General features: G+C 38.5%; 1 protein-coding gene across 2 annotated transcripts; it reads right to left on the reverse strand.

Moving 5' to 3' along the window:
• Positions 1–2,830: 2,830 nt before the first annotated feature.
• On the reverse strand, positions 2,831–13,042 carry mzt2b (mitotic spindle organizing protein 2B). Of its 2 annotated transcripts, XM_022198344.2 has the most exons (5): positions 12,911–13,042; positions 12,523–12,711; positions 12,279–12,439; positions 8,158–8,295; positions 2,831–3,366 (listed from the first exon to the last, which is right to left on the reverse strand). In XM_022198344.2, the coding sequence occupies exons 2-5, from the start codon at positions 12,696–12,698 to the stop codon at positions 3,218–3,220; spliced, it is 624 nt and encodes a 207-aa protein (XP_022054036.1). In that variant the 5' UTR covers positions 12,699–12,711; positions 12,911–13,042; the 3' UTR covers positions 2,831–3,217. The 2 variants fall into 2 exon arrangements, with proteins under 2 accessions (XP_022054036.1, XP_022054038.1); XM_022198346.2 differs by lacking the exon at positions 8,158–8,295.
• Between the last annotated feature and the right edge of the window lie 1,327 nt (positions 13,043–14,369).

Raw genomic sequence — 14,369 nt, forward strand, 5'->3', positions numbered from 1 at the left:
CGGTTCACACCTGATGTTGACATGCTGATCTGATCGCAAGTGAACAGCCCTGAGGTCATACATCCCATTTACCAATGACAATCTACACTGTGAGAAGAAAAAAGTACAATTTACAATTTCATTTAGCAGACGCTTTTATCCAAAGTGACGTACATCTGAGAGTAGATAGGTCATTCCAGAAATGGAGGACATTTGGGTTTTACAATTTTGGAAAAATAAACCTTCTCTGTTACAATTTTATGGGCTGCACAGTGGAGTAGTGGTTAGCACTTTCGCCTTGCAGCAAGAAGATCCCCGGTTCAAATCCTGGAATGGGCCTGGGATCTTTCTGCATGGAGTTTGCATGTTCTCCCTGCGCATGCGTGGGTTTTATCCGGGCACTCCGGCTTCCTCCCACAGTCCAAAAATATGCTGAGGTTAATTGATTATTCTAAATTGCCCGTAGCTGTGAATGTGAGTGTGATTGTCTGTCTATATATGTAGCCCTGTGACAGACTGGTGACCTGTCCAGGGTGTCCCCTGCCTTCGCCCGAGTCAGCTGGGATAGGCTCCAGCACACACACACACACACACACACCCCGTGACCCTAGTGAGGATAAAGTGGTGTATAGAGGATGGATGGATGTTACAATTTTTTGCTACATATTCATCAGTAATATGTAATAAACAATCAAAGACTTTATTGGCTCAGCTTACACATCAGTGGTACCATTTTTATTCCATGTTTTACTTGTTGTTTGCTAACCCTACTCTAATCACAGTAAGAGGGTTGCTAATCAATGCTAATGTTAGCTTTTTCTCAGCAGTAGAAGCTAGATATTTAGCTAGCTGTTACTGCTGACCAAGAGGACAACCTTATTGATGGAAAAAAGTAAAACAAATTTGTCTTATCCTGATAATATGCATCACAAGGTTGCATGAGGTAGAGTGAGACATTCAATTAGGGCTGACAATGTTATAAAAATATGAAAAGTAGAAGAGCGGACATAGCTTTGCTTTAACCATTCTATCCATTCTTTTAGAAAACAGCATATCATGTGATTCACTGTTTTCTTCTTCTATCAGCTAAAAAGGTTATGCTAACAGGGTTGTTGTGGGACACGTGTTCCATGCATAATAATTATTATTAAAAATAACATGTTGATTTAAAAAAAATCCCCACAATTACAAGAGACATCAATAAAAGAAATAATACCCAAAAAAGGAGATTAGAATTTAATTTTAACTTAACGGTTGTTAGGCTGGTTGGATGTACTGCCAAATTCTCTCAAACGCCTTTGGAGACGGCTTATGGTAGAGAAATGAACATTCAATATTCGAGCAACAGCTCTGGTTGACATTCCTGCTGTCAGCATGCCAATTGCACACTCCCTCAAATCTTGCCACATCTGTGGCATTGTGCTGTGTGATAAAACTGCACCTTTCAGAGTGGCCTTTTATTGTGGGCAGTCTAAGGCACACCTGTGCACTAATCATGGTGTCTAATCAGCATCTTGATATGGCACACCTGTGAGGTGGGATGGATTATCTCAGCGTAGGAGAAGTGCTCCCTATCACAGATTTAGACAGATTTGTGAAGAATATTTGAGAGAAATGGTGATATTGTGTATGTGGAAAAAGTTTTAGCTCTTTGAGTTCATCTCATAAAAAATGGGAGCAAAAACAAAAGTGCTGCGTTTATATTTTTGTTGAGTGTATAAGCAGTAGTATGGAAACTTGAAGCCTCCACCACACAAACTCAGAACAGAATCTTTCAATGAAGAAGTTTAAAGAGTTTCAAACACGGAAAGTGCTCTTTTTTATTGGAAAAATTATGAGATACAAGTAATTATTCAAAATGTATCTGTCTTGAAGTTCTATATGTGTCGAGGAGATCTTTTGGTCAGGGAAAAGTAGTGGAGTCGGATTGGGAAGAGAGGGGGGAAAAGTAGGGCTGCTGCTAATAAAGAGACTAACCTGGTAAGGTTATTGTTACTGGATTTATTAAAGATTCATCATGATACAAAAAAAAGGGCACATTTAATGCAGGCATTTTCATTATACAGTAGAAAATATTCAAATCATTTTTTGTTTAGTTTTGTATTAATTTAAATGGTTTATGGCAACCAGACAAAAGGCTTTACTCATTCTGTACAACACTGAACACAACAAGAATAAAGGGAAACTGTACTTTTTACATCGTTAGAACTTTAGCAGATTGGTTTATCTAAATTAGGATATGCAAAACTTTAAACATATTTTCTCACTTAACTCTCTGAACCCCAGGCAGTTTCTGGGTTTTTTGTTGTTTTCTTTTGCTGTTTTTTTGCCCCTGCACTTTTGGAGAAACAGCACAACTACGGCTACAAATAGAGAGAGCTCAAAGTTAGAAAAAGTTCTAATGCTATGAATCTTTTTTTTCAAAGAAAAAAGTTTGATGACTATGATGATCTATTTTTACAAATCACTTTTAAAAATGGGGCTGCACAGTGGAGTAGTGGTTAGCACTTTCGCCTTGGGATCTTTCTGCATGGAATTTGCATGTGTGGGTTTTCTCTGGGTACTCCAGCTTCCTCCCACAGTCCAAAAATATGCTGAGGTTAATTGGTTATTCTAAATTGTCCGTAGGTGTGAATGCGAGTGTGATTGTTTGTCTGTATATGTAGCCCTGCGACAAACTGGTGACCTGTCCAGGGTGTCCCCTGCCTTCGCCCGAGTCAGCTGGGATAGGCTCCAGCACCCCCCGCGACCCTAGTGAGGATAAAGCGGTGTATAGAGAATGGATGGATGGACTTTTAAAAAGTGCCCACTGGACTTATTAAGGAAAAAATTGGTGGCTCCACATACAATACATGGTCACTTAGAAATGTCTTTATTTTTGAAAGAAAAACTGCTTTTCTTTTGTCAATGAAGACATTAAATTAATCAGAAATACAGTCTAGACATTGTTAATGTGGTCAATCACTATTCTAGCTGGAAACAGCTGCTACAACAAAGGCATTATTGCTAGGAAGACTGCTGAATCTTTGACTTGTCCATTCATGCTGTCAACAAAATTTCTATCAGAGGCACAAATCATCTCAAACCCAAGGAAATTAAATCAAAATTTTCTTAAAGAGACAAAACATATATATTTATTTACATATTAGTCATTTCGGTGAACCAGTAAACACAGTTAAACACACATAAATTAAATGTAAACAAACCTACATATTTACAGGTGTCTGTGACCTGAGTCTTATGTAGAGTTTATCTGTGAGGAGGAGCTGCTGCTGCCGGAGCTCTTGGTTTTCTGCCCTCTGGTGGCGCTGGGCTGCCGCTGCACTCGCTGGCTGGAAGCCTCCCTGCTCTTCTCACTGTGACTCGCTGCTGCTTTACTGCGCACCGCTGAAACCCAGCAAACACAACCAGTTAAAAGAGAGGATGGAGGTGAAGGTCATGTGATTCACGCTTCACATGTTTCAAGCAGCATGGCACTGGTGGAAATGACAAAGACAGAATAAAAGTTACAAATGAGAAAGAGTAACTTTTCTTTCCTTCTTTTAAGTATAATTAACAGCAAGGCACATACACACTGCACAGTTGATGACAGTAAAATACTTTTAGCAAATATTATTGGAAAATGTGACGGACAGACAGACAGAGGGTGCAATTTCAATGTTTTCTTAGCTAAAGAATAACTGCACAATATCGCTATTTTCCACATTCTCATTATTTCACTGGTATCTGGGCAATATCTAGACTTTGTACATGTAAAGGAATCTGTACAATATCAACAGTACTTACACTACTGTTCAAAAGTGCACAAGGGTTTTCTAATCGTCAGTTAGCCTTTCAGCACCATTAGCTAACACACTGTAGCATTAGAACACAGGAGTGATGGTTGCTGGAAATGGTCCTCTGTACCCCTATGGAGATATTCCATTAAAAATCATCCGTTTCCAGCTAGAATAGTCATTTACCACATTAACGTGTGGTAAATTTGATTCATTAATGTCGCCTTCATTGGGAAAAAAAAAACTTCTTTCCTTTCAAAATAAGGACATTTCTAAGTGACCCCAAACTTCCTAACAGTAGTGCATATGTGTTTTTTTTTAATTTTTATTGATAGTTCCTTTGCACTATCCCCAATAAAAGATTACCTTATCTTACTTATAAAAGAAGCAAAAAAGGCCTATCTTTTAAAATGTTAAAGTTGAACCTGGGTTCTGCAGCAGGACAACAATCCAAAACACACCAGCAAGTCGACTTCTGAACAACTCAAAAAAGAACAAAATGAAGTTTTTGGAGTGGATAAGTCAAAGTCCAGACTTGAATCGGACTGAAATGTGGCATGACCTTAAAAAGGCCATTCATGCTGGAAAAGCCTCCAGTGTTGCTGAATTAAAACAATTCTGCAAAGAGAGTGGGCTAAAATGTCTCCACAGAGATGTGAAGGACTCATTGCCAGTTATAGAAAATGCTTGATTTCAGTTGTTGTTGCTGGTTCAACCAGTTATTAGGTTTAGGGGACAAGTACTTTTTCACACAGGGCCAGGTTGTTTGAATTTTTTTTATTTTTTTACTTAATAAATAAAATCATTATTCATAAACTGCATTTTGTGTTTACTTGGGTTATCTTTGTCTGATATTTACATTTGTTTGATAATATTAAACATTAAAGTGGGGAAAATGTGCAACAAAAAAAAAAGTATTTAAGAATGGGGTAAATAGTTTTTCAAGGCGCTGTAAATATGTGCTTCTCTCTCTCTTTGGAGACAGATATAAATCCTGCTGCTGATTGATGCTGCAGGTATTTAAGACCTATTTAACACCTGGAAGCAACACATTAAACTTCAACTCCTGTAAATGTTTTGCCACCACCTGGATTACATTAATACTAGGGCTGGACCCGAATATCCCGAATATCCGAATATTCGTTCGCTACGGCACCATCCGGATATTAATTTTGGTATCCGAATATTCCCCCCACCCACCCCCAGGTTTAGTCTGATGTTGTTGGACTGATATGTGGAAAAAAAAAAACTCACCCACTTCATATCACTTGTGCATGGCTATCCATTAATGTGGCTGTATGTAGTTCACACTTGTAAAGTAAGATGTTGCTATTCTGACCTGGTGAGATTGCTGATGTGACTTCTACAGAAGAGTGAGCAGGGGGCTCATTCAGACAGGAAGCTGACACATTCAGATGCCATCAGATTAATGGAAGGCAGGGCATGTCTGAAAGGGGCTTATGGCACTTCTCTGCTTGTGCCGCTCTCGCTGCATGTTTTAGCATCTACTGTTAAACTGTAGCTGTGCCTTCAATAACAGATCACACTCTCAGGGTTTGGTCGTATGTGACCAGCAGCTACCATCTGCTAATGGTTTTGGTGCTTCGAGATACTGACATTTTTCTATCACTTTCCAATTTGATCTTTTGTACTTGCGTGAGCCATGTTTTATCCTTTTTTTTTTTTTTTTGCAATAAGTCCTTGTATCATTTGTGGCTAGTGTTCAGCAAAAGCAAGACCCTCTACTGTTTTTGAACTATATTTCACCAACTGTGCAGCAATTAGTCCATTTTTTCAAACTATTTTTTAAATTAATTCATCTTATAGAATAATTTAAGAAAGAAAAAGTCACATTTTCTGACAGCAGCTTCTCTAAATGTAATCATTTCTGGCTACTTTTCTTCTCTGTGACAGTAAACTAAATATATTTAGGTTGTAGTCAAAACCAGACATTTGTCATTATGGACTCTGGAAAACACTGAACGATACTGTCCACTATTTCCTGGCAATATAAAGACTAAAAAACCCAACTGAAAAGAAACGTTTTAACCGATAGATTAATCATCGAGGAAAATAACTGTTAGTTGCAGCAATAGATTTCACAATCCACCTTGATGTGTCTCCATCCATCTACATTTATTAGGAGTCGTCTAGCAGGTTTGGTATATTAAAACCATTGAGCAATGTGTGTAGTAGGGTTATAACTTTTTTTTCCAAAATCAAACTCCTGCATCATGATTGGATGAACTTTTTGGTATAATTGAAGAAACCAAACTCCATTTTCAACACTCTTTTAAAAAAGTCCCCCCGAAACAAAAAAGTAATAAATACACATTACAGCCAATGACATGGCTTATAAAGTGAAAGCAAGAATGGAAACTGATACTCCAGTGTATTATGATGGCAGTACAACTTATCATTGATCCATTATCAGTCATATTGACTTGTAATGGCCATTGTGATAACTTAGCACGGTTTCGCATTTCATATTATTGGCTGTAATGTGTGTAGTGTTCTTAGCAAAGTGCAAAAACTCTGACCAAGCTAAACTTCGGTCAATGAAGACAGAGTCGTGGTGGCGCTGACCGTTTACTCCCAAATCTTCAATAACACGAGGTGAAAACTGTGGCAAAAAACATACAAAATATATAAGTAATATGTACACGTATGACAACTTCAACTGTGACCTGGTGTCACTATACAGGCACTAGCAACAGAAATGATCATTGTCACACTGTTTCTAAACACGCAGATTACATGCCACTAATGTGTTTTTTTTTTTAACACAATGTCATTTTTAAACTAAATCTTACTATTTATGCTTTTTAACAACTTAATCATTCCATATGAGCTTACGGCGTTGCCTGGACAATGTGTCATAGGAGATGGCTAATTCATTAGCGTATGCATAGCGTCTCTGCCGTATTCTCTGAGCAAACAGCGCTCACGTAAAACAGGAAAAGACCCGACGATCTAACAGAAAGTGATGTCGTTAACAGCGCGACTTTCAAAATTAAATCCTCTAAGTCAACATTTTTATGTTTTTACCTCCATTGAGAACTAAATCACACGTTTATCCATTCATTTTAAAGCAATATAACACAGAAACATAAAATATGCCTGAGAGGCAACACAATGTGTATTTAATACTTTTTTGTTTCGGGGGGACTTTTTTAAAAGAGTGTTAAAAATGGAGTTTGGTTTCTTCATTATACCAAAAAGTTCATCCAATCATGATGCAGGACTTTGATTTTGGAAAAAAAGTTCAAAAAGTTATAACCCTAATGTGCAGTCACAGCAAGTCAAATGTAGTCAAATCTTTTTTTAAATATTTTGTCGGTAACTTTCAGTTAAAAACAAAAAAACAAAATAAAAAAAATTGGTGGTCTCCCATTTTTCCTTGATTTTTTAGTCAACACTGACTTTAACCTGTAACTTTGACCAGTTACCATAACTGCCAGTTAGGTTTGTTTAAGCAGATTTGAAATAGGCCTAATAATATACACTACCGTTCAAAAGTTTGAGGTCACCCAGACAATTTCATGTTTTCTATGAAAACTCACACTTTTATTCATGTGCTAACATAACTGCATAAGGGTTTTCTAATCATCAGTTAGCTTTTCAACACCATGAGCTAACACAATGTAGCATTAGAACACAGGAGTGCTGGTTGCTGGAAATGTTCCTCTGTACCCCGAAGGAGATATTCCATTAAAAATCAGCCGTTTCCAGTGAGAACAGTCGTTTACCCCATTAGCAATGTCTAGACTGTACTTCTAATTCATTTAATGTTATCATCATTAAAAATGCTTTTCTTGTAACAATACAGACATTTCTAAGTGACTCCAAACTTTTGAATGGTAGTGTAATGGACTAATGTCCTTAAAACTTAGCAAACAGTGCACCACTGTAAGATCTTGAAAGTATTCTCCAGACTGTGTGTATTGTGTGAGCTCTGTCGAGATACTTTTCTGTGTTGTGTTGCCACACCTTGTGCGACGAGGGAAAGTCATAACACTGACACAAAAGGGACAACTTTTTGAATTTTTGAATGGGTTCAGATTCCTACTTCTTGCACTTTCTAAAGAGAATCTATTTCCAAACATCACCGAGTACTTTAGAATTTCTTTCTTGGCCACTCAACAGCATACCAAAAAAATCAATTGTGCAGTGAGCATGTCCACTTGAATATAAAAAAAACACCCAAGGGCAAACTCTACCTGTCTAGTCCACACACACACACACATGCATTTACACACACATACATGCATATACACAGATTTCACTCGTGAAATGAGCAAAGCACAGCACCTTGGTCCATATCATAACACATACTTATATTAATAAGAAAGGCAAGCAAGTGGACAGATGGAGGTGGAGGACACAGTGCAGCAGAGGGGACCTTGAGAGTGAGGAGAGCTAGCGTCTTGGGGGCCGTAGACCACAATCTTAGTGTTGACCCTTGTGGCTCTGGGGCCCGAAGCTGATGGGGGAGCTGCAGGAGGCTTAGGGCTCTTTCCAGAGACCAAAGAGTCCTCTTCTTCAGGAAACAAGAGGCACAGGAAAAAAAGAAGGAATTCATGGGGGATAGAAAAGAAATTAAAACCACCGTGACGTGCACACAGCGAAGATCAGCTTCGGGTTTTTATTTATTTATTTATTTATTTATTTTAAAGTGACTATCCTTAGTCTTCAGTTTACCTCCATTTAAGTGGAAAAGCTCACTGTGGGGTGACGTGAAGAGGGAATGTAGTTAGTGAAGGGATTAGGCAGCACAGGACCAGAACCTCTACTATACTATATGCTATATACAGAACTTAAGTGCAGGAATGTGAATATTTGACATGCTTGAAAAGAGAAGTGTGCAGCAAAAGAAGAACAAGAGCAAGCTGAAAGGTAAAGACAGTCAGAAAAATACATTTACAAATCAATACCTTCTTTACACTTGGAGTCTGTGCTTCACAGAACATATGTGCAGCTATCTACGCTTTCACTCTATAGAAAAGGATGTAAAAAAACAAACGCACGCTCTCTCCAGCATCCATACGAACCAACTCTATACAGCAGGTAGTATAGTGATCTGCACAATACAATGTTTTAACTCTTATCATACAAGAAGTGAATGCTCTTATCTGTTTTAAACAAACAGATAAAAGTGATATGAGTTCAAGTGTGACATTAGAAAATTACTGACAGTTTAGTTTTTCTTTGTTGTTCCAGCCTGCCATGCACTACGAATGCTAATTAGATTTTAGGCTTCATCTGGAACGATGAATCAGAGGGTGATATTGATGTTTGAACTGTAAAATGTCCATTTAAAAGATGATTAATGATGAAGATGAGCTTCTCAGTTCACAGTCGATTTTCAAGGAGCAGACAAAAATGCCTCCTAACGCATTAATCAAAGCAACCAAAGGGGTAAAAAGTAAAAGGGGGAGACAAAAACCTACTACCCATTAATAATTGGAATTTTCTTCTTCATAAAACCCAACAGAAATTAGACTTATTTAACCAATTTGCTTTATATTATGTCTATATCATTAAATGTACACTTTTTAAATATTTTCTTTTTGCCTTTATTTTGACAGTAGCAGTGAAGAGTGACAGGAAACCGGGAGAAGAGTAGGGGGAAGACATGCAGCAAAGGGCCGCAGGCAGGAATCGAACCCGGGCCGCTGCGTCGAAGACCAGCCCCTGTACATGGGTCGCCCACTTAACCCGATGAGCTACATAGGCGCCCAAATGTACACCTTTTAAACTTCAAAATATTTTCCATGTTTTTATAATGGTTGACTTCCAACAATGGACGCAGCAGAAGCAACGCCAGGAGAAGATATGAACCGGAGAGGAGTCAGATGCATTCCACCAGAGCAAATGAAACATGAACTTGGATCCGCACTGATGCTATTTAATAAAGGCAAAATGCCAGAAATGATAAGCTTTAAAATAAGTAAATGAGTAACAAGGTGCAGCATATGTGCATGTGGGATTTGGAGTTTTTAAAAAGCACCTGTGACAGAGCCAAATCGTAAAACATTTTTCTGTAAATGAACATTTTGCAATCTGTAAGGAAAGCATATTTTCAAGGATGAAAATGGAACTTGATTACAGTTTCAAGGCTGCACAGTGCTTGATAGTTAGCACTTCCATCGTGCAGCTTGAAATTCCCCCGCCTTCCCAGGATCTTTCTGCGTGAAGTTTGCATGTTCTCCCTGTACAGGTGTGTTTTTTCTTTGGGTATTCCGGCTTCCTCCCAAAGGCCAAAAACATGCTGAAGTTAACTGACAATTCTAAATTGTGCATAGATGTGAATGTGATTGTTTGTCTGTATATGTAGCCCTGTGACAGATTGGTAACCTGTCCAGGGTGTCCCCTCTCTTCACACTAAGCTGGGATAGACTCCAGTCCCCCCGCGACCCTGATGAGGATTAAGCGGTGTATAGATAACAGATGGATGGATTACAATTTTCAAGTAACTTGTCCAACACTGCTATAGAGTCAGAAAATCAGCCTGCTTAGAATTAGTTTGTAGTGTGGATTATGGCTAAACCTTTAATTGATTTCAAATCAAAATTGCAATTTTAAACAATGCAATTAGCAAATTACAAATGCTGCAATGTCGAATATATGCGATGTAGCTATTAAATAATGATATTAATGCTGTAATTCTATTTTATTTCATGCGAGCAGACTGAAATTTTCAGGGGTTGTTTATGCCCATTGATTAAAGATTATGATTAATGTGTACCTTGTGGTTGATGCATTTATGCTGTTGTTCCACTGACATAAACCTAATTCTTTTTTATTTTTTTTATCTGACCCTGTAGTTTAAACTGTTGTGTCAAAAGGTTTTACAAATTCATTACTGTCATTCTTGTGTGACTGTCACGCTTTTGATGGTGACTCCCAAGGTGATGCGCCATCATGTTTAAATGCATTACAAAGTAAACTGAAATTGAATATTAAAGTTTAACTTTGACAAATTGTATGGAAAATTATAATGCAATATTTGCCAGGTATTGGCACTTACATATTTTCCCCAATATGTTCAGGCCCTAGTGTGGATTAGCACCACAGCTAATTTTTTGCTCCATTGTGAGAGAGGACTATATCAAGGCACTAAATATAGCCTATAAATAAGTCACACACAACTGAACTGAAATAAATTCCCAGATAATACATGCAGTGCACTGCATGGTAAATAAAACAATGTTTCAGCAAGATGTGTCGACACACCACAACACTACAAGTATGGGTGATATTCATTCATCCATTCTTTCATTCAGAATTTCTTTTATCATTAGGAAAATGGTCTTGCGTATGACATACACTACCGTTTAAAAGTTTGGGGTCACCTACAAATGTTCTTACTTTGAAAGAAAATCATTTTTTTCCCCAATGAAGTAACATTAAATTAATCAGAAATTCAGTCTAGACACTGTTAGTGTGGTAAATGACTATTCTAACTGGAAAAGGCTGATTTTTAATGGAATATCAACAGCAACCATCACTCCTGTGTTCTAATGGTACAATGGGTTAGCTCATGCTGTTGAAAAGCTAATTGATGATTAGAAAACACTTGTGCAGTTATGTTAGCACATGAATAAAAGTGTCAGTTTTCATGGAAAACATGAAACTGTCTGGGTGACCCCAAAGTTTTGAACAGTAGTGTAGTTCTTTCACAATTTTTCCACAATCCAGGCAGTTTGCTTTTTTTTTTAACAATCAGCCCCTTTAATGAACAGATCTGTGAATGACTTGTCCAAAGTTTGAGAGGTCTTTAAGTAGTACTGTGATATGTGTACACACTGATCAGGTATAACATTAAAACCACCTGCCTAATGTATTGCTGTTCTCCTTTATGCTGCTAAAGCTCCTCTGACCCAGTGGGGCATGGAGGACCTCTGGGGACGTCCTGTGGCACTGGGATGGTGGCAGTCCATTTTGTAGGTTGCACGGTGGGACCTACTTGCATCAGGCTTATCCTGGTACATCCCACAGATGCTCAATAAAATTTGGATCTGGAAAGTGTGGAACCTGGGTGAACAGTTTAGCTCTGTTGTGTTCCCTGGGTCACTCCTGAGCAGCTTTTGTGGTGTATTGGGGTGCAATGTCCTGCTAAGGGTGGCAACTGGCATCAAGGACTGCTGTGGTCATGGGGGACTGTGGTTTTGCTTGACATGCAATGTTTAGGTGGGTGGTACATGTCAAACATCCACATGGACATCAGGACTCAAGGTTTCCCAGCAGAACACTGCATTATAACAAGATGATAGATGTGATTTACTTCACCCATCAGTGGTCATAATGTTGTGGCTGACCGGTGTGTGTCCTGGATCAGGACAATACAATTCTCAGCATAGGTTCACCAAACCTAAACCTACACAATGGTCAAATTGGCAACAGGAATTGCAAAGACCTCCATGTGTGTGCAGACCCTTTATGTTTGAGGTTAGTTCCCAGTCACGATCCTACAGAGTTTTGGATATTGTTCATGCTACCTTTCAGTGTTCAGGTACTAACCTCTGGCCTCTGTAGGTGCTGTGGTCATGCTCGTAGTGTGGGAGACCGTAGAAGACTCGGCACCGCAGCTTTCAGCCACTCTCTGGCCTGCACACATGGCCTTCAGAGTCTGGAACACTGCCTGAGGGGCCACATTCATCTTCAGCAGGTCCACTATGATCCTTGGGAGCAAGAAGAGGAGAAAAGTGAAGTCTTCAGCATATCCCTTAATGAACCCTACGGTCTCCTGATTAGGTACACTTACTTAAAGACCTCCTGATCCACGGTGATGCCTGCAGCCTGAGTGAGTTCAAACAACTCCATCTCTTCAGCACTGAGGACCTTCTTCTTCTTTATGGCATATTTCTGCACGTTGGTTGTGACCACCAGCGCAGGTGAATCTGGGGCGGTGGGGACAGTTTGTTGTTGTTGTTGAGACATCCCTGCCGTTCACCTGAGTGGTTAAAATATGACAGCGAAAAAGGTACATTTGAAAAAAACACGAAATCGATCCCTCTGAAGAAATGAGTGGTACCCGCCCAGAAACAAAACATGGTGTAATTCGACCTCCTCTTTAAATATTACCACACAGAGGAACACTAAACTAATAAACACACCAAACAGCTGTTATTACTAAAATAAGAAATGCGTACCGTTTAAGGACCAGCGATGAACGTCCAGAGGAGCGTAAACCACAACAGTTTCTTCTGCTCCAACTCGGCGAGACGCGCCAAAATTACGTCACAATTATAGGACGTGCCACACTGTATTATGGGACTTGTAGTCACTGAGAAAAACTCAAATATGGTACGCACACTTTATTATGCCAGACAAGAACAAAATGAACAGCTTCTAAATAATAATAATAATAATAATGATAATAATAATAATAATAATAATGTGTTTTAGCAGACAAAGCAAAGCAGGATGCAGTCCATAAGGAGACCCCGAAGCCAAAATACAGATTCAAAAATGTAAAATGCAATATGTCAATATTAATAAACATACATAAAAATACTAATAATAAGAGGTCTTAAAAAGAAAATAAAAGCTTAATGAGCATTAAAGAGATATTACGGTAGCGTTGCTTGAAAACTATTTTCACAAATGTGGACCTCCTTCTTACAGAATCATTAAGTGCGAATTTAATATTCACACCTTCATTGTAAATTTCTTTGAATTATTTAATTTGTTTATGCTTTAGACTTTTTTTGTATGATTAAACTCAAAATCATGCATTTATGATTTCTGTCTTTAAAAATAAGACACTGATATGTTACCTTTCAGTGACTGATTTATTTATTTTTATTTTTTTTAACAGCAGATCATTCTTTTGTAAAGTTTTCCTGACATCTGGAAAATATTCGCTTTTGTAAAATAAATACAGTAAATTGCAGTACCCGTTGGAGTACCACTCATACTTTTTGAAAAGACCAATCCGGACATTTCTGCCACCATTATGTTTGAATATAGCCATATCTCAGGGTGTGACCCAATTGTGGTAAACTTCCAAACGGCTCCTTTTTTACAAAAAATGTTGTGTATCTGGATGTCCATGGAGGACCGCTGGTGTGTTGTACCTACGCCTACTAGACGCCTATTAGACTCCCACTGGACATCCAACAGACGTCCAACAGATGCCAAGGAAGGACTGCCGGTGTTCTGCTAGATACCAGTGACCTTTGTGTTTTCCTGCATAGCACCTGAGGCCGAGCACTCATTTAGCCAAATGAGGTTTTTTTTTGCTTGTCTCTTTTGCTATTTTTCTGGGATCTGCTGAACCCACTCAGAAATCCATTGATTGCAATACAGAAATAGAACACAGACTTCCAAGAGTTTTAATCAGTCACATCAAATCAAAATGAGTGAAATAATTTCCCAATTTAGAATTTGTTAAACAAGCAAACAAACAAACAAAAATCTCTCCCTGCAATTTTTTCCGGCCATCCTGGTTCCCCTTTGCCTTTGGATCTTTGTTGCTGGGACTGACAGAGATTCAAACCACTCCTGCACCCAGGTGGGTAGTGTTGTCTACTGAACTATCCAACCTGGCAAGCAGATGTAAATACTGATCTCTAAAAAAGTTTACTCCTCCGTCCTCATTGAATTTAA

Source organism: Acanthochromis polyacanthus, chromosome 18, assembly GCF_021347895.1.
Source record: "Acanthochromis polyacanthus isolate Apoly-LR-REF ecotype Palm Island chromosome 18, KAUST_Apoly_ChrSc, whole genome shotgun sequence".
Taxonomy (NCBI): Eukaryota; Metazoa; Chordata; class Actinopteri; family Pomacentridae; genus Acanthochromis; species Acanthochromis polyacanthus.